Source organism: Lytechinus pictus, chromosome 12 (assembly GCF_037042905.1).
Source record: "Lytechinus pictus isolate F3 Inbred chromosome 12, Lp3.0, whole genome shotgun sequence".
Classification (NCBI taxonomy): domain Eukaryota; kingdom Metazoa; phylum Echinodermata; class Echinoidea; order Temnopleuroida; family Toxopneustidae; genus Lytechinus; species Lytechinus pictus.
Genome location: NC_087256.1, coordinates 23,207,501 through 23,232,005, shown reverse-complemented (window position 1 = coordinate 23,232,005; position 24,505 = coordinate 23,207,501). Strand labels below are relative to the sequence as shown.

General features: G+C 36.5%; 2 protein-coding genes across 3 annotated transcripts in view; one reads left to right on the top strand and one right to left on the bottom strand.

Moving 5' to 3' along the window:
• The first annotated feature begins 1,342 nt into the window (after positions 1 to 1,342).
• Positions 1,343 to 6,786, top strand: LOC129273705 (ADP-ribosylhydrolase ARH1-like). The gene is made up of 3 exons (XM_054910771.2): positions 1,343 to 2,162; positions 2,970 to 3,142; positions 3,761 to 6,786. Exons 1-3 carry the CDS (start codon positions 1,476 to 1,478, stop codon positions 3,975 to 3,977), a joined length of 1,077 nt encoding a protein of 358 aa, XP_054766746.2. The 5' UTR covers positions 1,343 to 1,475; the 3' UTR covers positions 3,978 to 6,786.
• A 1,983-nt stretch (positions 6,787 to 8,769) lies between these two features.
• The window catches only part of LOC129273704 (uncharacterized), a 16,396-nt gene continuing 660 nt past the window's right edge, over positions 8,770 to 24,505 (bottom strand). The window contains exons 2-11 of one of the 2 annotated variants that reach the window (XR_010295363.1): positions 23,764 to 23,989; positions 22,871 to 23,059; positions 22,199 to 22,490; positions 20,234 to 20,390; positions 17,049 to 17,215; positions 16,027 to 16,163; positions 15,223 to 15,389; positions 12,518 to 12,932; positions 10,236 to 12,028; positions 8,770 to 10,055 (exon numbers count right to left, since the gene is read on the bottom strand). Coding sequence is in view for 1 of the 2 variants with exons in the window: in XM_064107980.1 (XP_063964050.1) it covers positions 12,519 to 12,932; positions 15,223 to 15,389; positions 16,027 to 16,163; positions 17,049 to 17,215; positions 20,234 to 20,390; positions 22,199 to 22,490; positions 22,871 to 23,059; positions 23,764 to 23,989 (1,749 nt within the window). In the remaining variant the exon portion in view is untranslated. Of the gene's footprint in view, positions 12,029 to 12,517; positions 12,933 to 15,222; positions 15,390 to 16,026; positions 16,164 to 17,048; positions 17,216 to 20,233; positions 20,391 to 22,198; positions 22,491 to 22,870; positions 23,060 to 23,763; positions 23,990 to 24,505 lie in introns of both variants that reach the window. The other variant, XM_064107980.1, reaches the window with a different exon arrangement.

Sequence of the window (24,505 nt, the reverse complement as noted above, 5' to 3'; positions counted from 1 at the left end):
AAAAACTATGAACACAGGTAGATTTCTTAAAGTTTATACCCAATTTTATGTTCACATATATATAGTAGGGTATCATGAAAATGTTGTTTGGCATAAGAGTATTGCAATATATATGGGAGAATAAAAAAATGATTTTCTTGGAGTGGATCTAATCCCTTTTGCGATCAAACTCTTCTGAAGAGCTCATTTGTCAAAAGGGGTAAGATCCATTTTTCAATAATTTTTATTGTTTTTTCTCTCAAAATCTATATATTTTTATTCTCTTGATGATACAAAAAAATGAAATTCACATGAAAACGTGAATAAAAATGGCAAAGAGAAATCACTTTTTTATTTAAGGATTAGATTAATTTCAGTTTGCTTGCAAAAGGGGTTAGATCCACAATGATAATTTAAAAAAATTGAAGACAGGTAGATTTCTTTTATATCAAATTTTATGTTCACATGATAGGGTAGTACATCATGACAATTTAGTTTCTCATAAGAATATTGCAAAATGGGGGAATAAAAAACGATTTTTCTCGGAATGGTCCAAAATGGATCTAACCCCTTTTGCAACCAATTATGAGTCTCAAATACATCAATATTATAAAAGGGTCTGAATTATGGCTGCATTATCATTATTGTTAGCATTGTTATATAATATTGACGATGATAATGATGACGATGGTGTTCACGATAATGATCATAATCATTCTTCATCATGATTATCATTAATTTCATTTTTTGTTTTAACTTCAATCATCACCATCATCATCTTCAACATCCTTCTCCTCATCTTCATCATCATCACCAACATAATCATCATCATCACCAACATAATTATCATTATCATCCTCATCATCATCACCAACATAATCATCATCATCATCATCACCAACATAATTATCATTATCATCCTCATCATCCCCATATCATCATGCATCATCTTCATCATCATCATTATCATCATCATCATCATCATCATCATCATCATCATCATCATCATCATCATCATCATCTTCATCATCATCATGATCATCATCATGATCATCATCATCATCCTCATCATCATCACCAACATAATCATCATCATCATCATCACCAACATAATTATCATTATCATCCTCATCATCCCCATATCATCATGCATCATCTTCATCATCATCATTATCATCATCATCATCATCATCATCATCATCATCATCATCATCATCATCATCATCATCTTCATCATCATCTTCATCATCATGATTATCATAATCATCATCATCATCATCATCATCATCATCAATCATCATCACCATCATAATCATCACCCCCCGCCGGTCTGACTCGAGAATGAGCAGTTTCGATCGACAAGCAATTGTGTTTACACCCTCTACGTTCGTTGATCTACAACTTGACGAGCGTTTCGTATCCACGGCTACCAAGATGACTTTTGCCCCGATTTTACATGGAATATCCCTAAAATGATGAACTGACGTGCTTTTAAAATGTCTCTCGAGAGTTTCCAAGCGTCTCTTGTCCTCGGGATAGCAGGTAATGCACTTGGTAGTAAAAACGAAAAATTCGGAACTGGCAAATCGAGCGATGAAAAGCAGAAAATTATCGCGGGGCTCGGGGGACTCCGGGCGATCACGGTGGCTCCTCCCGCCTGGCCCGTCCCGGAGGAAGGGGTGTTTGCGGTCTTTACAATTGAAGCATTAGCGACGGGGAAGACTGGCGAGGAATTGGTACGCGATGTCGCTATGCGTTACGCGGATTGTATGGCTACTGATATGACCAATAAACCAATAAGTACTTACCTCTTGAATAAAGTCTCTCGTCTCCAACCGAGCGATATAGATTATGGCATATTTCAGGACTACGACGACCATGCAACTCACAGTTCGGCAGCCATTCGATGCTTCAGTGTGGGTCTTCGATTTCACAAAGCGAAACATGTTCGGGATCTCATCGCCGCTGCTGTGGACATCAGCCGAATACTGCACCATCATCCAGTAGCGTACATGGGAGGAGTGACCGCTGCGTTATTCACATCCTATGCCATTCAGAAGAGGGAATTAAGAGAATGGGGCGCTGGTTTAATGGCGACTATTCCGATGGTCCTAGAGTATGTGGCGTCCAGTGGCAAAGTTGTCATCCAAAATGGATCCATCTATTCTATGTCAACGTATCAGGTAAACTCATCAGATAGGTCTACTCAGACACTGTCAAAAATATGTAGAATGAAATAGCAAACTGCAATTATAATTATAAAGATTTTTCAGTTTGATTTACTCAAGGCCTAATAAAAATTAAAATAGACATGTCATGGTAGGCTACTTCAGTTGGGTCAGGATTTGTTGTTGTGGATTTACTATTGAAACTTAAATGGTCTTTATTTACAAAATAATGTTACAATTCATGTATCAGAAATCTGATAATCTGGAGAAATGAATTTTTCACATTGAATAAATCAGTGATTTCAGTTTTATTCAACTAGTTTTGAATGTTAGAGTAGATGATCTGATACTTTTAAATAAATGTCTGTTTTTACTAGGTTTAGGTGACAAGGGTCCAGACTGAAATTTCCCTCTGTCCTAGCCCCATTTTTTCTAGTTTCCATTCATTTCTCATTTTTTTCTTCCCCTCTACAACTATGTATGGGAGACCTTCATCATAGTCACCATCATCATCCTCATCACTGATTTTGTGTGTTTTTCCCGGAAATGATTAGGACTAATTCTTGCACTGTTTTTTTTTTCTTGTTCCTGTTTTCAATGTTTACCTTCTTCATATTCTTAGATTTCTACAGTTGAGTCTCATAAATACCCCTCACCAAAGAGATCATTTTAAAAGATTAAAGTTGTGCTTGTGTTTATGACACTCAAGGCATGAAAATCAAGCAACATTTAAAAAAAATGTTTACGTGTTTAACTTCTCTATATGTTATAATTTCATCATTCTGTGACTAATTTTATTCTTTTACCAATTTTTTATATCAGATTTTTGAGGAAACATGGAAAGAGTATTTGAGGAGGAGAGATATTATTGACGGTGAGAGGAAGCCAAAGTTTCCAAGGAGGTACGACATGAAGAAGAGGAATGAATTCTACCAGAGTCTTGCTCTTCCTGATAAGGAGCTGGGCGCGACTGGACTCGATGCAACTCTTATAGCGTGAGTTTAAGATGGAATCAGATTGGTCATGAATTCACACAGGAAATTTTACAAATTTTTTTTTTGAGGGATTGGTTTTGCCCAGCTTTCTCTCAAACCAAGAAGTTTTGAAATCTGTTTAATAATATTTTCCTTTAAAAAAAAATATATTTTACTCAAGATTACTGTAGTACATCTATTTCTGCTATTTCAGACAGTTTTACCAATTATGAAGGACAGAAACTCATACTTTGTCTCAGTCTACCAAAAAGAGAACATTAAGAATGGGAGGGAGAGAGAAAAGATTCCTAATTAATTCATCCTTTTTTTCAGCCAGCCATGTTTTCTTAATCGATAATGAAAAATATCTCAAAGGAAATTAGGGATGACAATTGATAAATTTTGAACAACAGAATAAATGTTATTAGCTTTGTATTTAGTTAGATATGCTGGTAAATGGATTAAAAGAAGTCAAAATTTCTTGAGACTTTGAAAATCTATTTGAATTTTATATTAATGAATAATACCTGTTAATATTGATATCTGATACTTAATAACAAAATGCTTCCACCTTGATATGTGAAGGCTATTTTGAGGGAATCTCATTTACCTGTTTGTTTATTTCAAATTTATTCACAGTTATGACGCCTTGCTTTCGTCGGGGAGTAGCTGGGAGGATCTTTGTAACAACTCAATGTTCCATGCAGGCCAGGGTAATGTGTCTGGCGCCCTCGCTGCTAGCTGGTGGGGCATTCAACATGGTTTCAGCTCTGTTCCGCCAGGCAATTACAACTCTGTACACTTCAAGGATCGCTTGATGATTGCGGCTACTAAGATCTACGATCTCAGCTGGTAGTGGCGTATGCGGATGTTTCTTGGCCCCTTTTCATAAAAATTGTACCAATGACCGTATTAACAGCTACTGTTTAAAGCTACTGATATCATGCATGAATTGCCGAAATTGAAAGAGTCATTGAAGGTATGTTTTATGAAATTTTAGGGTTAAGGGAATTGTGCCATCTCATTGTTTGATGAAAACACGTACCCTGAGAAATTCAGAATAAGAAGTATGAGGTACAAGCTGGCATTGTTATCTCTCAGAATTAGAGTACAAATATTGGCTAGTACATTAATTTCCATGACATTGCTATGTTAAAGGTGCACGTTCCCAGGATTCAAGAGGGCGCTGTTATGACAGGACAAGGTATGCTGCAGACTGCCCTACATGTAGCCGCCCACTTTTTAAACCAAATTTGTAACCCAAGAATTTTTTTCATTGATATCTTAGCATTTAGTGAAATAATGCCTACCCCCCCCCCCCCCCCCCCCCCCGTGACAAGAATAAAAATACCCAGGGACTATTTAATGTATTGTTAATGTAAAATAATAATTGTCAGATTCAATCTGAGATTTAGGAGATGAAATGTGATTATTTTAAATGTAAGAAAAGGATGTAAACTAACATTGTTTGCACTTCATATACCAGTCTTTCATAAAGTTGCAGGTAACTTTTTTATGCAGGATTATAATACTGTTTGAAAAGTTCCTCTGTATTAGGAAAATCCTAAATTGATACAAGTACATGTACATTATAATATACCTGTACAGAGGAGTTGTTTCATAATACTGCATAAAGAAGTTATCCACAACTCATAGTCAGTTGTTATTACTGAGCGCTATAGTATTTTTATATGTAATCATTTAATGAGACATACATACAGGAGGGCACCAGGCCCCACTAGGAAATCCATTGGGTGATACAAGACTGTACGTTTAATAGCAACTTATGATCTCTCTTTTTTTTTCTTTTTTACTTCATTTACACTTATATTTGTAGTTGTTATGATATGTATTTATGTATATCCGAAGGAACTGTTGCTGGGCTAGCGACAAGAGCGTCTCTGGACGGTGTGTGCGCTTAATAAGACATCACTAATACTATTATTATTTTATCCTTCAAAATTACTGTAATACTCTTAAATTCTCCTTTATTAAATTAGAAAAAAGGGTATCGATTTACCATATTGTGTACAGGGCATCTATAGGATATATACAGTATATTAATTAGAAGTTTCATTTTGCTCGGCTGTCCAAATCTGCATATTAAAGTAATTTGAGGTTAACCATTCTGTAGAAAAAGGTATTGCTACTGTACCTTTATAACAAAGGTCTGTAGTAGAATATACAGGCTAAAGTTGCCTTTCATTAGAGGCTTTGTACTGGTTTTCTAGCATACCATATGACTGAAATCTGCTGAATAACATGGGTTTTTGGTCATTATTCAGTATTTATTTCATGTTATTTATAGTATTCAGTTGTAAATATTTTAATATAAATTACATGTATATGAGCGATTAGCTTTGTGTAGGACGATTTGCACAACTCTATTTAATTTAAAAAGCCATTTTTTCAGTCAACATACAATCACTTTATTTATTACAATTTATAGGGGGGATGGAGTGAACTGTGTGTTGTCTCTCATTGACTGTGTGTTATGAATTGCTAAACTATATATCCTCTCCCCTTGAGATAACAAGTAATAAAAGAGGAAAAATTAGCATATAATTTTATTTGTGGTTGGGGTTAAAATGTTTTGGAGAGGAAAAGTTTTGCTTCTAATTGAAAACATAATTATTTTGGTATGGATACGAGTAGTGAATTGGTGTGTACCATTCAATTTGGTTTACATCACAAGACTATACTGCCCAGAATGTTGCATTATGGGTAATAAACCTGGCCAGATATGATTAGTTTAGGACTTGAGGTGGGGCTATAAAGGCTGCCGGTTTTTTTGCCCTTTAAATACAATTACAAAAGATTGGAGTATATACAACAGGATCAGTTATAAACAAGGAAGGAAAAAAAATTCTACAAATATTTATGTTACAAGTTTAATATTTGAGTTGGACATCCCATTATTCAGAGAGTACCTTACCCTCTCATGTGATGGTAAAAGTAAAACAATCACACAAAAATTACCAGTACAACCTACAATGTAGCTTTATCTGCAATATTTAGACAAGAGGTTAAAACACAGCATACTTTTAAGAGGTTTTTTTCATGAATAGATAAAGGTTATATTTATATTGTATTTTATATTTACACTACAGCATTTACATTTAAAATTAAATCTAGATTTTATTTTGTCAGAGCACAAAGATTTATAAAGTCCGAGCACAAAACTTTAATAATAAAAGGAGTTTACTGGTTGTCTATTTATGTTAGTAATTTTCTTGCGCTTACATTTCTATCGAAAATGATTATAGAACTGTGATTCTTTGTGGATTTGCAGTGTCTTTATATCAATTTGACATTATTCATGAGTAGAGAAATGGAATTTATCATTTCCTTTCATGAGATATGTGTCATTTAGTCTAGGTACCTATTTATTGTGTGTCGTTCTCTTTATTTGAGTAGTATGAGGATTAAATTTTACCAAAATGAAATCATTAAAGTAGAGAGAATATAATTGTAATAATGTATCATTGGATCTTTAAAAGATGAAAAATGTGCACCTATTTAATTGCAGTTTTCTTACATTTCAGCAATATTATGATTATGAATTATCTAATTACAAGTTATCCAAAGCAATCATTTATTCACTATCCAATACAGTATGTATGTATGTTGTAGCAATAAATGCAATATATTGTCATTATTTACTATTCCCTTTTCTTTCCCCTTGCTGTTATTTAAGTCCAAGATGAAATTCAAAGACCTGTTGCATGAAATTCATAATAATGTTATATCATTTTGCCATCCCATAGTAATCCCCATGTAACAGTGCTCAACAACCAATCAAAATTGAGAATTTTGTGGAAGTTATAGATGGCAAAGTTACAAGAATAAATTTCGTGCTAGGGTGGTGTGTGTGTGTGATTGGGCTTTCTATGTGTGTCAATCAGACATGATTATTGACGTCTGGGACCAACCTTTAATGCACCATCTGAAAGACGCGACCAGGGCCCTGTCTTACAAAGAGTTACGATTGTTCCAATCAATCGTAACTCTGTGGAAATCCATCAGTGTCATAATTCTTTCTACAGGAAGTTTGCAAAATGTCCTTTGTATACAAAGGAGAACACACCAAATTGTCAAGATATCATTGACTTTGTGGATATACATTCATATCTAGAATTTTTTTTGAACAAACATGCATTTCATATGTTGACTTTGCTGGCTTTCCATAGTTGCGATTGATCGGATCAATCGCAAGTCTTTGTAAGGCGGGCCCCAGATATGATTATTGATGTCTGGGTCCAACCTTTTAATGCACCATCTGAAAGACGCGACCAGGGATAAACATAGAAACTCTGCAACAATTTGTAATTGGATTACACCACAATGCCCAGTTCATGTTTTGTTTCAGTATTAAAGCTATTTACAAGTCATCTTACAGATAAATCATAGTTGTGATTGATCTGATCAGCACTAACCATGTAAATCCATCCATAATTTTTAAGGCAGGAAATATGCACAATGTGTATTTATAAACGAGAAGCACATTGAATTGCCAAGATCAAGATGCATGCATGAATGTACATCATTGTTGGAAACTATTTTAAGGCCGCCACACACCTTACGATTAGTCTGCAACGTACCGACTTTGGAATAAAACGTAAAATTTGATGCGAATATTGAGACATTGAATACTATTTAAAGTTCTAAATCATCGTACAAATCTTATGTTCAAATATGTGACTACGCTACCGCCCTTATTAGAATAAAAGCGAATTTAACATCTAGTCGTGATGAAGTCATAGCGTACCAAATTGTTTCAAATCGTACCCACATTGTACGATTTAAAACAATTTGGGCAACACTCTAAAATAAAGGCTTGAAATCATTTAACATTTTTATATTAGTATTTTTTATATTTAATTTTAACCTGAAATAAAATATCTTTTATTCACATTTTCAGAAAATAAGCAAAATGCAATTTGTTCCGAAATCGAACCGTGGACCAGTCGTAAGGTGTGCGTTACCCTTTTTAGACAGACGTACGCATTTCAGATGTTAAATGGCTGGCTCTCCATAGTTTCTATAACAAATGTACTATCAGCCAATCGGATTGAAGAATTTCAGTAGCTTTTAACTGTTGGTTGATAAGATCAATCACAACGATTTGAAAGACGGGGACCTGGTGACCCGTTTCTCTAGTGCTCTGATTCTCAATAGCTTTGATAACCATCTGCTACACTTGAAATCTGGGGCCCAGTTTCATTAAGACTTGTTATAATAACAAATGCACAATTTCTATAACAAATGTACTATCGGCCAATCAGATTGAAGAATTTCAGTTGCTTTTGACTGTTATTGTAAATTTGTTTTTATAACATGTTTTATGAAACGGACCCCTGATCTTTGCAGATTAAAATCCTGTTAAGAATACGAATGCAAATTGAAAGGGTTTTTATCTTGAGATTCAATGAGAATTACAGAAAATTCACTCCTCAAAGAGTATTTTGGGGTATCTTATGTAGCACAAAGGGTCACAAGTCAGGCGTGAAATCATGTATAACTTACGAGCAGCTTAATGAAATGTTGCCAAGCAGGATTCCCGCTAAAAGTGAAAAGGACTTTTACCAAGGTAATATCTCTAGAGGCAATACAACATGTACAATAAAAAAACATAGAAGACTTGCAAGTATGAGAATGATAAATATTTATTTGAAAAAAAATTGCAACCAAATTCATTGACTTTTGTTGCAGTAAGGTAATTTTTCATACCATCACAGAAATGTTCAATAAGTACGTTTGCTGGTTTTTCTTAGGGATAATAAAACGATCAAGAACCTACTGAAAAACAACCCTTTAGCTGAAAACAAGTGATAAATGTATTAATCATGTTAACAAAACAATGAAACACCAGTGTTTCTTTACTGTAAATTTTCGTCATGTTAAGTACAACTTCAGAATAAACATGCATTATTGTCATTATTTTATGTAGCAGAAATCATATAATGAATATATACATTGTATGTATGTCACTGAGATACAGTATGTGACTATCATAATCATCACCACTACCAGAACCACTGCATAAATCAGCATTTCTTCTAATTCCCTAACCGTTTCATCTTGACTGTATGCAGTGCATATCACTTATGCAAGAGTAGTAAATTTCTTGCTGAAGGAAAACATACCATGGCTTGGATTTGAAACCATGTTCTTCAGATTGAAAAACATGACGCCCCCAGTGTGGTAGTCTTTAAATGTACATACAATTTTCACTGCGCACGCACCAGTTATCATTTTTTGCCTTTTCACATCATGTCACGTACCATTTTCTTCTTATTTCAGCCTAACACGTATTCAATCTTCAACCTCAAATACTATTGCACAATCCTAATCTTCAGCATGGTCTGACAACTACATGCCCCTTTTCTTTCCCCATTTTCTGTGGTCCATTTTGAACTATCCACATCCATAATTATCAATTTTGGTATCATAAACATAATTACATCATATTGGATGCCTCAGAATGGGAAACTAGTTTATATTCTGCAAGTTAGGGTGAATATTGCACAAATTAAACGTGAGTGCAATATTGCCCTTTTTTAACAGGTGGAATATTTCTGGTATCAAATGAAGAAAAGCCATACAATATCATCATTACTATTAATTAATCATTATTCCTTAGACCATGCAATACTGCACATGCATTTACTATGCTAGACTAGAATACTTATGCATCGCTTAAACATCTGTATGATCAACTATTGCAGGTGGTTAAGGCCTGTGGCTACTATTAATCAGTTCAAGAAATAAGCAACTTATGCTCGCAAATGTACAGATTAAACCACTTTATGATGCTCTGATAAAAGATTGGGTTATTTTAAGAACAGTGTTGAATGCTTGGCTTTGTGTTGAGGCTCAACACACACCAGCCACAACATCAAACTTAAAGCAAGACTGATGTAAGGATAATGCCCTTGGGCGTTGAGCTTGAAATTAAACACACAGTCTGTATTGGTGCCTGGTTCTGTAATGGGACAACTACACTGTATAGTGTTGGTGTTGAGAGGATTTACTAAGTCTACAGAACTAGGCGCTGATGTACAGAATGTGTGTTTCATTTCAAGCTCAATGCCCAAGGGCATTATTCTTAGACCAGTCTTGCTTGAAGTATGGATAATATTGAGAGAAAACATTCCAAAGTTCCAATGATTTTATTTTGGATACAGTATCTCCTCACAGGCTAAAATCATGCCCTGCAATAGTGTTCAAAAGATAACTAGGCCATACTCATAATACAGAAAATACTAGATAAGCTTTTTAAAAAAAGTTTGCAAATTTCTTAAATGGTGGGTGTGCTCATTTCTTGAATAACACTTATAGAAAAAACAATCATAAAGATATAAAACATCTCTAATTAGCAAAGACTACATTTTCAAGAAGAATTTTAGAAATAAATATTAGTACTGCTTCCACTGATCACCTACAATCCTCAAATGCACACCTTACACCAAAGACATAATTATGTAGTAAAATTCATCTCATATCTGCTTGTACAATTCATGCAAGCATTACACCTTTGCTCTTTCAGTTACTATATAATTCTATAGTGAAGACCCTTTTCACATCTCTCAACAATTAAGCACAAAAATCTCACACACAAAGTATCAAATAGTAATTCATGCTTGATTACTAAAAATAAGTTTCCTCAATTAACATTTTATCTCCGAATGTATAAAGTACTGGAAGACCATTTAAGATTTAATCATTTGAGGCAATGGAATGAATGAAACAAAAAGATATTAAGTGCAAAAAGAAAAAAAAAGATTACTACTTCATGTCCAATTGAAATTAATTACTACACATGATTAGAGCCTGAATAGCAAAAATATATGCCACATCATGGGAGTATACAAATAATGCACTCTTGCGAGTCAGGGTGTGTTTTCACATGAACGTGGACATTGGTGATGCAATGCACTTCAAAGGGTATAACGTTTCAAATACCAAAGAAGCCTGCATCACCACTGACATCATACATACTTACATGGGTATATATCTGTGCATCATTTGTTTTATGAAATGGTTCAGTACATAATTAGAAGTGGAAAATTTGCTAAAGCCACTCCAATTCCAAAATATCTTGTAGAGAGGTCCATAACAAGCACAACCAGTATGATGCATGCTTGAATATGACAATCCTTGCCTTGGCCTTCACATGCAAAAGGCGAAGAGAAATTCAAGAGATACATCTACACTGTATATGTAAATACGTACTGCTGAATCCACAAATACATGGGCGGATTGTTGTACAGAATTAAATCATGAACTCATGACTTGCATACTCTTTCGCTTTGGCTACATTATTGACTGTTTTATTGTAATTCCATATAATGAGTACCTACAATATATTACACTAAAGTTCATCATTTAGTGCTCCACAGTGTTTACATCAAGATTACATAATAACAAGTAATATAGCATATATGGTAAATATTATTAGACGGCAAGTGGCAATTCATAACTGGGACAACATGATAATGGAGCAAAATAAAGCAGAGACCTTGAGAAAATACAAAGCAAACAAATACCTACTAGTATATATATGGATTTCCTTTTTCCCATCAAATTATATATTTATTTCATGCTAATTGTGTGCAAATTCATTCTGACTTTAAGAATCAAGTAAATAAAGAAATATGAATGTGGAAGCCTAAACAAATGATTCTAATATAATCACATTATGCTCTATTGCACAGAAATCATTATGTATTATCTCGATGGTAACTTTGAAATTAACTTCCACAGAATCGTTTAATTGGCTATTGAGTGTTGTTATTGTTGCTATGTCTCCATGGTAAAAAACAATAGCAATTTTCATGCAACAGGGTATGAATATTAATTTCTTTAAAAAATTTTGTTGCCCCAGCAGTACGAAGCACCCACAACCTCACAAATTTACAATGGATACCTTCAAACCCTTGTTCAATGTTAGGCCACCATTAGTTCCCACATTGTTTTCCCTCTTTACATCATCCATAAAAGTACAATAGCAATTTTTTTCATACAACAGTGACTGAATATTTTTCGTTTACAAAGTACTCATTGCCCCAGAAGTAAGAAACACCCAGGGCCCCGTCTTACAAAGAGTTACGATTGATCCAATCAATCGTAACTCTATGGAAATCCATTAGTGTCATAATTTTTTCTAGAGGAAATTGGTAAATTGTGCTTTGTAAACGAAGGAGAACACACCAAATTGTCAAGAAATCAATTAATCCATGGATATACATTCATATCTAGAAAATTTTGGAACAAACATGCATTTTATATGTTGACTTTGCTGGATTTCCATAGTTGCGATTGATCGGATCAATCACTATTTGTAAGACAGGCCCCAGATGTACTGTATCTATTCTTGCCATTTCGAACAATAACCTCACACATTTACTACCGATACCTTCATACTCTTGTCCAGTTTAGTCCACCTGAGTTTTCCGTTTGTCCTCGCATCACTTCTCCCGTCATCGTCCATCATCCCTGATGGCACTATCCCAAGACATGCCCTGACCAGCCGTCCGATGCACAACCCTCCCTGCTGGTATGCCTCAAGGAGGTTGAAGCTGTTGGTAGCGCCCTTGATATCGCCGTAGATTTCGTACTCGTTCTCGTAGAGGATGATGATCTCCTCCAGGACGTCGACGACGAAGTCGGTGCAGTCGGTCTCCGTGCACTCCACGAGGTCCTTGATGAACTTCTCCAGCTGCTCTGCGATGTAGATCTCCTCGCATTGCCTCAGGGTCAGGGCGACGTCTTGTAAGGCTGTTCCCAGGAGTGTAAGACCTTCGTAGACCTGCAGGTTCAACAATTACTCACATGTAAAAATAGTCTTTTTTTACAAAGCAAAGTACATTCATCATTGCTCAAAGGGGAACTAAACTCAGAACGCAATGAATGTAATGCCATCGATCTATGTATACCCTTTTAGCAAACAATACAAAATATATTGTGCATTTTAGGTGAAAAATATGAATGAATGAATGTATTATCCAATACAATAACAATAACCACTTCACAAGTTATAGCCAATCAGTTACAAATACATAGAAAAGCAAGGATAATAGGAGCCAATGGTTTTTTGATCTCTTGATTTTTTAAAGCATATTTAAAGTCTGCATTGTATGGTTAATGAGGCAGTGCGAAAATTAGCAAGTAGGTTTCATTTGTTTATATTTTGACAAATATTTCAATTTTCTACCCAAGAAAAAAAACAAGTGGAATGCCTCTGGCCGTCTCACCTGCATCACGCGATTCAATATAGCAGCAGTGCTGATTTTGAAAACTACTATAACTCGCACAAGATGTTCAGTGATACTTGGTTACTCGTATTTCCACGTTTTATGAATTAGACCAATACACTTATAGAGATATGATGGCAATTCAACAAATACCCCCAACGTGGCCAAAGTTCTTTGACCTTACATGACCTTTGACCTTGATCATGTGACCTGAAACTCGCACAGGATGTTCAGAGATACTTGATTACTCTTATGTCCAAGTTTTATGAACTAGACCAACACACTTTCAAATTTATGGCTGTAATTCAACAAATACCCCAATTTGGCCAAAGTTCATTGACCCTAAATGAACTTTGACCTTGATCATGTGACCTGAAACTTGCACAGGATGTACAGTAATACTTGATTACTATTATGTCCAAGTTTCATGAATCAGATCCATAAACTTTCAAAGTTATGATGGTAATTCAACAGATACCCCCATTCGGCCAAAGTTCATTGACCCTAAATGACCTTTGACCTTGGTCATGTGTCGTGAAACTCATGCAGGATGTTCAGTGATACTTGATTAACCTTATGTATAAGTTTCATGAACTAGGTCCATATATTTTCTAATTTATGATGACATTTCAAAAACTTAACCTTAGGTTAAGATTTTGATGTTGATTCCCCCAACATGGTCTAAGTTCATTGACCCTAAATGACCTTTGACCTTGGTCATGTGACATGAAACTCGGGCAGGATGTTCAGTAATACTTGATTAACCTTATGGCCAAGTTTCATGAACTAGGTCCATATACTTTCTAAGTTATGCTGTCATTTCAAAAACTTAACCTCAGGTTAAGATTTGGTGTTGACGCCGCCGCCGCCGTCGGAAAAGCGGCGCCTATAGTCTCACTCTGCTATGCAGGTGAGACAAAAAACGATTTAGATATTCATGGGATGTGACATAAGAAATGTGAGCACAAGACACGTCTGACTCAATAACATGCATACAACCCATGACATCAATAGAATACCGTTATTTTCATCTTATTTCAATTACAACCATTGCAATATGTTTAGGTTTACCCTTCTGGCTCAAGATGGGTAGATTGGCCTTTTACCAGATGTCAAAATTAAGCAAAAGTCATCATTGAGCTTGAAGGCTAAATTCCCTCCATGTTTTCTTTTTGTAACATGCTGAAGTAGTCTGAACTTGCAAGCAATGAGAGAGCAATTGAGATTGTGAATTTCAAATTATCATTTCAATCTTTAAAAAAAAAAAAATAAGTTAACATGGATATAACTTCTGATTTGAAATTTCATACAAATCAGAATTTGTGCTATGATACTTTCAAGACTTATTCATAACTCCCAGCACATTTAGCTGGAAAATAGGGATGATTTTGCTCAAAAAGGGAAGAAAAGGTATTCCCTATAGGATTGTCCAATAAAGTTACAAAAAAGGAAAATTGTTTCGCAACAACACCTCAGAATGATCAAAATTTCAAATTCTTTCTTACAAAATTCAAAGGCCCGATTTTAAAACCATTGGTTGAACCCATGGTTAATGCAGATTTCCTGTATCAAATACGCTTAAAATAATGAGTCCACTCTTCTAAACAGTGGGCTCATGAAAAACATAGCGTGCTTAACCATGGCAACAGGCATTAATTTGGTGCACTGTGACAAAAGCGTGCATCAGTATTGGACATTTTTCCTATGTATGCGGTTCAGTTTAATAAGCATAATCTATACAGGAAATCTGCATAAACCATGCCTTCAACCGACGGTTTTCAAAACGACCTTCATGAATTTGTTGAATTAAGAAATAAGAGTCTGTTCTGGCAGACTAGTCATTACCTCAGCACTTTCAAAGGCATCGAAAGCAGCTTGAAACTTGTCTACAGTGAGGAGGCTATCATTGACGCATTCTGCTATCCCTTTGTTGAACACACCCAGTCCAGTGAACACGCCCTGGTACAGCTGCAATAATTCACTATCATGGGATTCATTGTAGTAGGTCACATCTAGAAATAAAGAAAAAAAATTGTGTAATTTCAGTCTTAATCACCTAAATTTCCCCCAAAACAAGGAAAACTTTGTTATTCCCTGTCCTATTTCTCACCATGTTGTTTCTCTATCTCCTTCCTTCCACACATTTATTTCAGGGGACGCAGATGCCCCCACTTTTTTCCATAACCGTGTACAGAAAATGACCATCTGATTGTGATTTTTTGCATGGTCAGTGCCCCCCCCCTATCTTTAAAAACAATTCCGCAGCCCCCGTATTTTACTACCATGGTTAACTACCCGCTTAATAGGAAATCAAAGAACATTTATGGATTCATATAAAAATCTAGTAAAGAAATAAAAAAGAAGAAGAAGCATTTCCCGGAAAGTGTCAGTGATGACAACCTAAAAAAAGAATGAGCCTCATGTAAGTGGTGACATGGCGTATGCCCCTGTGACAATTGCTCCGTTCTCAACGTGTCAGAGGGTATAGGGTTAGAGTTAGGATTGCAATAGAGTGTTTGGTTCAGACTAATGTAAAGATAAGGATTAGGGTTCATCTAGTGTTGGAGGTTGGGTTTTATGTTGGGCTTAACGCGTAGATTTTCCATTGGAGCAAATGTCGCTGGCCGGAGCAAACGTCATGTAACTTACACTCTTCGACGATGCTGACGTACTTCCTGTTGACAAGGTACCTGGCTTGATACGATCCATTGGGTAGATATGAAGCCATTGATACCGTTCCAGCTCTTACCGGATTCTTACCAGGATTGAGGCCTCCTTGAACAAATCTGTAATGAAAACACAACATCCCACTAAGTACACGATTAATAGTTTATGGGGCTATACTGTACCAATGCAAACAATGCATGCTTGATCTTTTGGAGTACTTGTTTGGACTCAAAGGAGTGACGGACACAGAAGAATACATGAAATGGGTCAAGCATGATACCAAAAAATTAACATTTTTTCATTATTTCCCACTGTGAGGTGAATTATGAAAAAGTACACAATGTATATATTTTTTTCAATGAATATTTCATTCCACATGAGGTGATACCCTTTGCTAAAACTATGTTTCTTAATCTTAAATGCTGTATGCTCTGTGTCATATCATTGTATAAATATGCTTCTAACTATGATTTCTTCAAATCAAATGGTTCAAGTAACTCTTGTCCATAGATCTGCAAGAATCCTAGTGCTTAAAATTCTATTCTTAATCATATATAAATTTGTTGTAACCATTGGTTGCCCTCTTTAAAACTGATATACTAGTACATGGTCCATGCATTGACTAATTTACAAATGATGCACAGATGTGAGTGCATCGGTAGGTTTTAAGAGCATAAGGTAACTATGGAACTGTTCAACCCACGAGGCGCAGCTGAGTGGGTCTAGACAAGTTTCCATAGTTACTGCATGCTCACTAGTCATACCAATGCACAAACAAACCTGTGTGTCATTTGTTTTATAGAATGGTGGAATTTTTTGGCTCAAAATCAATTTTTTTACAACCATGCATAAGTAATCACCAGACGTATTGCAAATTTACCGGATACATGGCTGGCCATATGTCGCTAATTACTTATGCATGATACCATTCTATAAGAATATGTAAGTGAAATTCATGTGAAATGGATCTCTGAGTCATAGGGACCTACAGAGTACAGACCTACCTGTAATCCACATATTCATCATTGTTTGCTCCAGAGGGAAAGATAGCCACCCAGTCCATGTGGGTGGCTTCGTCCACAGCCACAGACCAGGAAACGGACAGGTTCTTGGCCCAGGCGACAGTCTCTGGTGTGACGTTGAGAGATCGCGCTGGCTCCATTACTACAATCTGTGTGGAGAATTAAAATGATCAAATCGGCAATGCATTAGGAACTGTTGTGAAACCAATATCACCAGCTACTAAGCTTCATCTTTACTAGTCTCTTGTTGAGGCCCTGGTGGCTGCTTCCCGAGCAAAGCGAGGGTTATATCGAAGCAGAGCGCGAGCCAGGGCCTCTTGACATCTGAGCCGAATTTCACCAATGAGAGCGCGGGCTGCTATGACATCATATTGAATATTCATGAGCTCATCTTGAATGGTGACCCGTGGATTGTTGGCGAAGAGTGACGACGAAATATCAAAGAGCATTGAATATGCCTCTAAAATGCTGAATATTGACCGATTTAAGGATTTGCAAAACGATGAAATTAAATCTGCACTGAAAGGACGAGATGTGTATGTAAATCTACCTACAGGATATGGAAAAAATGTAATCTTTTCCCAATCTTTCATGCGATTCCACTTGCGTCGATTATCGATCTCCGCGGTGCAGTGAGGGAATGCTGGAGTCGAGTTGTTCAGTTGGTGCTTCTACTTGACTCGAGTCTGACCAGGCCGATCTCCCGGGAAGTTTCGGGGCGGTGATGGGTCTGTTACGGCTAGTACTCAAATGCTAGTACTATAATAGTAGTACCACTACTTGTATCATTTTGCTGGTTATATTCCCTTTAGTGTCCCGCAATTAAATGAATCCCCTGCAGAAAAGCAAGTGGACTCGATTGGACTACTAGTATTTCGAACCCCGCACGAAACAGCTTTGACATTTCATTGACATTAGTTTACTAGATGACCGGTAATATTCATGACTCATGTATATTCATTAGGAAGACGTTCCTCATGAATATATAATTCAGCTCAGATGTCAAGAGGCCCTGGCTTGCTGCGCTAGCCGGGCCTAATTCGCTTCGCGAATTAGGAAATCCCTCGCTTCGCTCGGGAAGCAGCCGCCAGGGCCTCGACATGAGGCTACATCTTTACTGGCATTGCCCTCGACAACAGCACTAACAAGTGCCAACAACAATGGAAACAACCTTGCTACATGTAAATACTGATGGTGAAAATAATTTATAATAATAATAAATGCAATTTATTAGGTACCATATCCATCTCGTAAGAGATGCTCAAGGCGCACAAGTGAAGGGGGGGGGGGGCAAACAAAATTACCAAAAAAAAAATCATTAATGAAATGAGTTATAGAGATAAGTATATTTGAAACACCATTCACAAAATGAATGTCAGCATTAATGGCCACTACAAATAAAAGCATTTTGAATAATTTCAAAAATATCTAATAAGGGGGCACCATGAATGATATAATGCTGAGTGACTGTGCTCTAATTTAGCCCAGTGGAAACAAGAACTGTTTAAATTGGAACTTTATTCCATTATCCATTCTTAACGAATTAATGGGGAATCATGCTGAATAAAACAATCATGAAATGATAAATAGAAAATTTGATAGATTAATGGATGAATGGATGGAAGGATAGATAGGCAGACAAATATATAGATAGATAGACTTTTTGACATACATACAGATAAATAGACATACAAACATACAGGCAAACAGATAGATAGATAGATACCGTAAGTAACGGTGTATTAACCGCACCTTTTTCTCGGCGGGATATAAGCAAAAGTCGGGGGTGCGGTTTATACACGGTGACGGGTCTGAGCCCGCCCGCGTAGCCCCTCCCGAACATGTAAGAAGTCTGCCAGTTCACAACACATCGAGTGGCCGGCCGTAGCCGCCCAGTGCAATGTCGTTTAGAGGGGTATGAGCCGCGGGTAATGGGTAGCGATTATTATGATCTTATGATCAAATACTGTCGTAACAAATGCACCCACCTTCATGACACTAATTTCGACTTTATTCTCGATTCAAAGCAGCGAAGTTCCCTGGCTAAGTTCATAGAGACGCCAAGCATTCTCGGTAATAATTTGTCACAGCTGAGCGAGAGCGCGAGCCAAGAGCTAGCTTGCGTTGTATTTTGGTTTTAGCGCGACTTAAGCTGGCGCTATTCATTTAATTTAACCCCTCAAAGTCCCGTTTCGCGCCAGCTTATTTTTTTCTTTCCCGTTTGCTTTTCATAAGATACCATGTACACCGTGCACCACGCACGATAGAGACGGCACGAAGCCGTCAAACAACTGGAAAAAATACAAATTTCTTTGTTTCTTGAACCTTCCTGTAATCCCGTATCCAAAATTCATGCTAAGACATCGAATGCTAGACAAATTCTGAAAGTGATTGTGAGGTTGTGATGCAAGAAATGTGAAAGACACAGATCACAATTTGATAAGATGTACTGGTAGTGGTACCGTATCGAAGTTTGAAATGTACAAGAAAGGCAGTGCTGTGACCCTGTGTGTGTGTACACTGTGACTGTGAGGTGAGTGAGTGTGTAAATTGCCAATATTGGCGGGACCTTTCTTTCTTGCTAACATTTGTAGATGAATTGATCAAGAACAGCAGATTTCTGCATACTGGTAATCTCTTTGAATACTTTGAAATCTTTAACTTAGTTTTTGTTTCTTCGTACCTCAAATATGCATGTAAATGTGAGGATTTTTTTTTTTTTTTTTTTTTTTTTTTTTTTTTTTTTTTTAGTCCAAAGTTGGGGGTGCGGTTTATACACGGGTGCGGTTAATACACCGTTACTTACGGTAGATAAATAAATCGTAGTAGATGAATACTGTAGATAAATACAGACATACCAGTGACGGATCCAGGGGGGGGGGGGCAGCACATCCAGCCTGTGCCCCCTATAGAAAAAAAGTACTCTTTTAGTGGAAAATGTCTTGCATATGTAAGTGAAGACCTTTTTTTTGTTGCTTGTCAAGATTGCTATAGACAAAAATGTCCCCCCCCCCCCTCTTGTGGAAAATCCTGGATCTGCTCCTGAGACATACACAAATGTACATGCATAAATAGTAAGGACAGAGAGAGAGATAAATGGATAAACAAATAGACAGATAGAGAGAGAGAAATCAAGGAATAGAAAAAAAAATAAATCTATTGGCTACCTGGTCAGTGGCATTAAGTCCGTAAGCCATCCACCAGCCTCCCTTGTTGACGGTGATGTATGGGTTGTTGGTAAATGCTGCCCTCGCTAGGTCCTGCGGGACCTTACTCCAGGTATTCCAGGACGCATCTCTGTCCAGCTGCCATGCCTGCCATAACCTGCCAAATGGGGGTGGGTATCACAGAAAAAAAAATTATCAAGGAGTTTTTAAAGGGAAACAACAGTAATGGGTAATTGTATTATATTGGATGGCTCAGAAAGGAATAGCAGAAATATTCCAAGAGTTTGAGCAAGTATTACACTCATCTGCACTTCGTGGAATATTGGCCATAACAAGTGGAATACTTTTGGTATTCCATGAAGTAAAGCCATCCAATATAATAATTATCATCTATCCCCCTGGCCCCCAAAGAAAAGAGGGAGGAATTTTATTGAACAAGTCACATCACTTATCACATCATGGCATCATCACTTAATCAGGATCAATTTTGTCATTGACATGCGACTTACATGTAGTTCATTATGACGACATTGAGTTTCATTGTGCTCTATGCTGCGCATCACATTGCTTTCATTGTTGTACGTGTTGTATATTTCACGCATTTGCGCATGCACACTAGACTGTTGAATACGCCTTACGGTCTCATATTTAACGGCAAATTTTGTACATGAGCCTATGGGACATTCATCGGATTTCAGATTGTTTTTAGGAATATGCTCTGATACTGCACGGGCAATTGATGCAGACCAAAATACGTGTTTTGAATGCATCACTAAAATGCTATATAAAGATGGTGAATATATCTTGCTAAAATGAGCATCATATTCCTCTGTATGCATGAAAAGTTATGTGTGTGAATAGACCTCCATTCCTTCCATGCATTTTGGTGACAAATTTTATTTTCTTTAGTAGAATGCAATATATTCATCAAACCAAGCGATACAGTCTATATCTCAATGCCTAAATGTTTGGCGGTGCATCACATACCACATCCATAATTTTTGCTGGTATATATGGAAATCCTATTGAGCTTGACCAGTGAAAGTAACAAATCATAAATTAATGAAGATATTATTACTAATTACTATGTTTACGCTATATATATCTGATCTGGCAATGGTAGAGGTATATATGTTGAATGTGTGCAGTCAAAATAATATACATCCTGTTTTAGGTCATTCTATAATTCAGGTCTGTCAAAGTGATCATTCTCATGAAATAAACCCTTTTTCAAACAGAAAGGGCCTCTTTTAAAACGAAATTTGGAACAACCATGGTCAAAAAATCAAATAGAAAGATAACACAAGGCAAGGTGAGCCAACAAGCACAAACTTTGGTAGAAATATTGCGTTCCTGTGACCCTAATGAAATTTAGATAACTTATCTCAGACCATAGCCTCATATTACAAGAAATAACTCAAAGTTTGCCCACAGTCAAGGTCAAAATTGTGTGACTGGCTTATCATTATTTACAACTTTTGGAATCGATCAAACACAATGGTTTGACCTTGTTAGATTTAGTTCATCAGTTTTCTTTTTCATTCAGTGACATGTAACTAAATATAGTAATATAATCATGGAATAAAAGCAGAATACAAAGTGCCCTGTTCACAGAGTCATAACCAAAGACAATCAATTAGTTTTGAGGGGTCAGTGGAAACTTTTTTTATATTTGTTTTTCTTTTTAAACCTTGATTTAACACAAACAATTTCTTAAAAATGCGCTTTAACGCAAACTTTTTACCCTTCAAGCAGTATTGACAATGTTCAGAAATCTTTACTGATATAACTTCAAATCACAGAAGTAACGATAATGGAAAACTTACCTCAATCATAAGTCCTTTCTTAAATGGGCCTGAAATTTTACACAAAATCCCTGGTACTTTACATTTTCTTCCTGGTTAGTAGTACAATCTTTGCAAAATTGTGTTATTTTAAATACAGTTAAATTAAAAGGGAACTCACTGTCCACTTTCCTCTTGAACTCCAAACAACTCAACACCAAAATGTACATTCCTGCTCATGGCAAAATTGTTAGTCACCCCTCCTTGGGTGAATGGGATCTTCCCTCCAGTTTTGTACCAGTATCCCCACGTACAGTAGCCCCACGGATTGTCCACTCCGTCACAGGTAGTTTGAGAGCATCTGTGGATGTAATTATCCTTGCCTACCCCGCCGATCATCAGTTTGCCATTGAAGATGCTGTAGCCCATCACCTCAGCAGAAGGTCTGGAAACGGTGGAGAATGTGGGCGCAACTGAAAAATTAAGTTGATGTAAATAAAATAGTGATTATAAAGCAAATTTCAAGGAAGTTATTAGGAGATAGATAGATAGAGCATAGACAGATATAGCTGGAGAGAGAGAGTATCATGTATGCAAATATGAAATTATCATAATTTCTTGTACAAATAGAAGATATAATTTGGAAATGAAACCTATTGCATATTCATGAGGGCTTGCATATAACCATTTTAACAAAATATTGCTAAAGATAAATCTTGACTCACTTACTTCATTATTCCTTTTCAGATTTCGATGGGATTTTCAGCGTTTTGCTTCGTGAATTTTACTCTTTTTATTTATAGAAATAATCAATTTCAGCCTGGAGTACCCCTTTAAAGGAGAAATGTCTTACAGTCCATAGCTGTCCAGTCTGCGAAGCTCTTGGCATCGTGTTGCCATGTCCTGTGCATCTCGCCATTGGGAGATATCATGAAAGCTTCGTACTTGGTGCTGTAAGGGTTCTTTATGATGGTCACGTCTGATCCCAGGATGGCGCTACCACCGCCGAGACGACTCCACTGACCAAAGCTGGTTGCATTACCTAGAAGATTTGAGATTGAGAATAATCATCATGATCGCCATGAGGATACATATACACACCAAAGGACTGATTTCTTGAATCCTTGTGCGCCTTTGTCAAGGTTATAATGAAGCGCTGGAAACATTCAGTGATACATGACATGTTGCATATAAATGAAGTTCTGTCTAGAATTAACTTACAATAGACAGAAAAAGAAAGTAAGTGGTGGGCTTACATGTACATGTAGTTATCCACAACAAGTGCTTCTAGAGCTACATGTATCATATACTGTAATTATTCAACTCTTTCATCATTCCTTTTCTTTGTGGTGGAGATGATAAATTTCTTTCATTGAAATTTTGCTAAGTTTCATCATGGAAACTATGAGTACCTGATGACAAGTCAACAATCATCTACAATATATTTTGAAAAAAATCTTTATTGAGGGAGGATTTTCAAAATATTTTGTACATGATTCAAGACAAGAGGACTAGAATATAATGGGAGAAAACATTGACTTAATTATCACCTCTAAAAGCAATGTAAAAAAGTAAAAATACAGGGCCTACAATTATTTCAGTTGCTTGAAAAACAAAATCTCATAATTTGGAAATAGTTAAAGACAGTTTGCCATAAGGGTCAGAAAAAAAACAAGTGCATATTCCATCAGGTTCATTTGAGATATATAACTGAAAAAAGGAGAACACGTTGATCAGTGAAAATACCTTTACACCAATATAACTGTGATTCATTGGAGCTGATTGAACGAGCGAACACCATCAGCTCCTTGCCGTACCAGTGTGCCGATATGGAATCAACAAGAACTGATCGCTTTGATGGGGTGACTGGGATTGTGTTTGAACCGATCTTCTTCCAGGCAGAAAACTTTAAGAATGATCTGGCATCTTGCACTGCACTATATACCTGTCCGTTGGAGGCTTGCACAAAGATCTGTTTAAATGAATGTGACAGAAAAATATGATTTTGTGGCTTTTCCCAGATGAAAGGGGGGGGGGGGAGACAGCCCCCTTTCATGTCCTAAAAATTTACAACGTCCAGTTCTGGCTAAAAAAAAAAATGGGTCTTTAAACAAGTTAGAACCAGTTTCCTTATTGAATTTTATTCTGACCCACTTTTAATGTCCTCCGATTAATCGACCTGGATAAGCTAGCCAGGGAAAACTCCCTGCCCTAGCTATTCTTGTTTTACATGTACATGCAACATTGCCAATGCAAAAATTAATTGTGGAAACAATTATCAATGGACAGAAGATGTGAACTGAAAACATGAACATGACCGAGATTGAAACCGAAGCAATGAAAGGCATGTATCCTCATTCTTTCCCTAGCTCTCTTATCAGAAATCTTCAGATCTTTTCATTTCTTCTCCTTTAGATCTATCATCATCACCATCCTCATCATCACCACCACCACCTCCATCACCATCATCATCAACACCATCATCATC

Coding starts and splice junctions, on each gene's coding strand:
- LOC129273705 (XM_054910771.2), top strand. CDS start 1,476: ATGTCTCTCGAGAGTTTCCAAGCGTCTCTTGTCCTCGGGATAGCAGGT. Junction 2,163..2,969: donor ATTCTATGTCAACGTATCAG/GTAAACTCATCA, acceptor TTTTTATATCAG/ATTTTTGAGGAAACATGGAA. Junction 3,143..3,760: donor CTCGATGCAACTCTTATAGC/GTGAGTTTAAGA, acceptor ATTTATTCACAG/TTATGACGCCTTGCTTTCGT.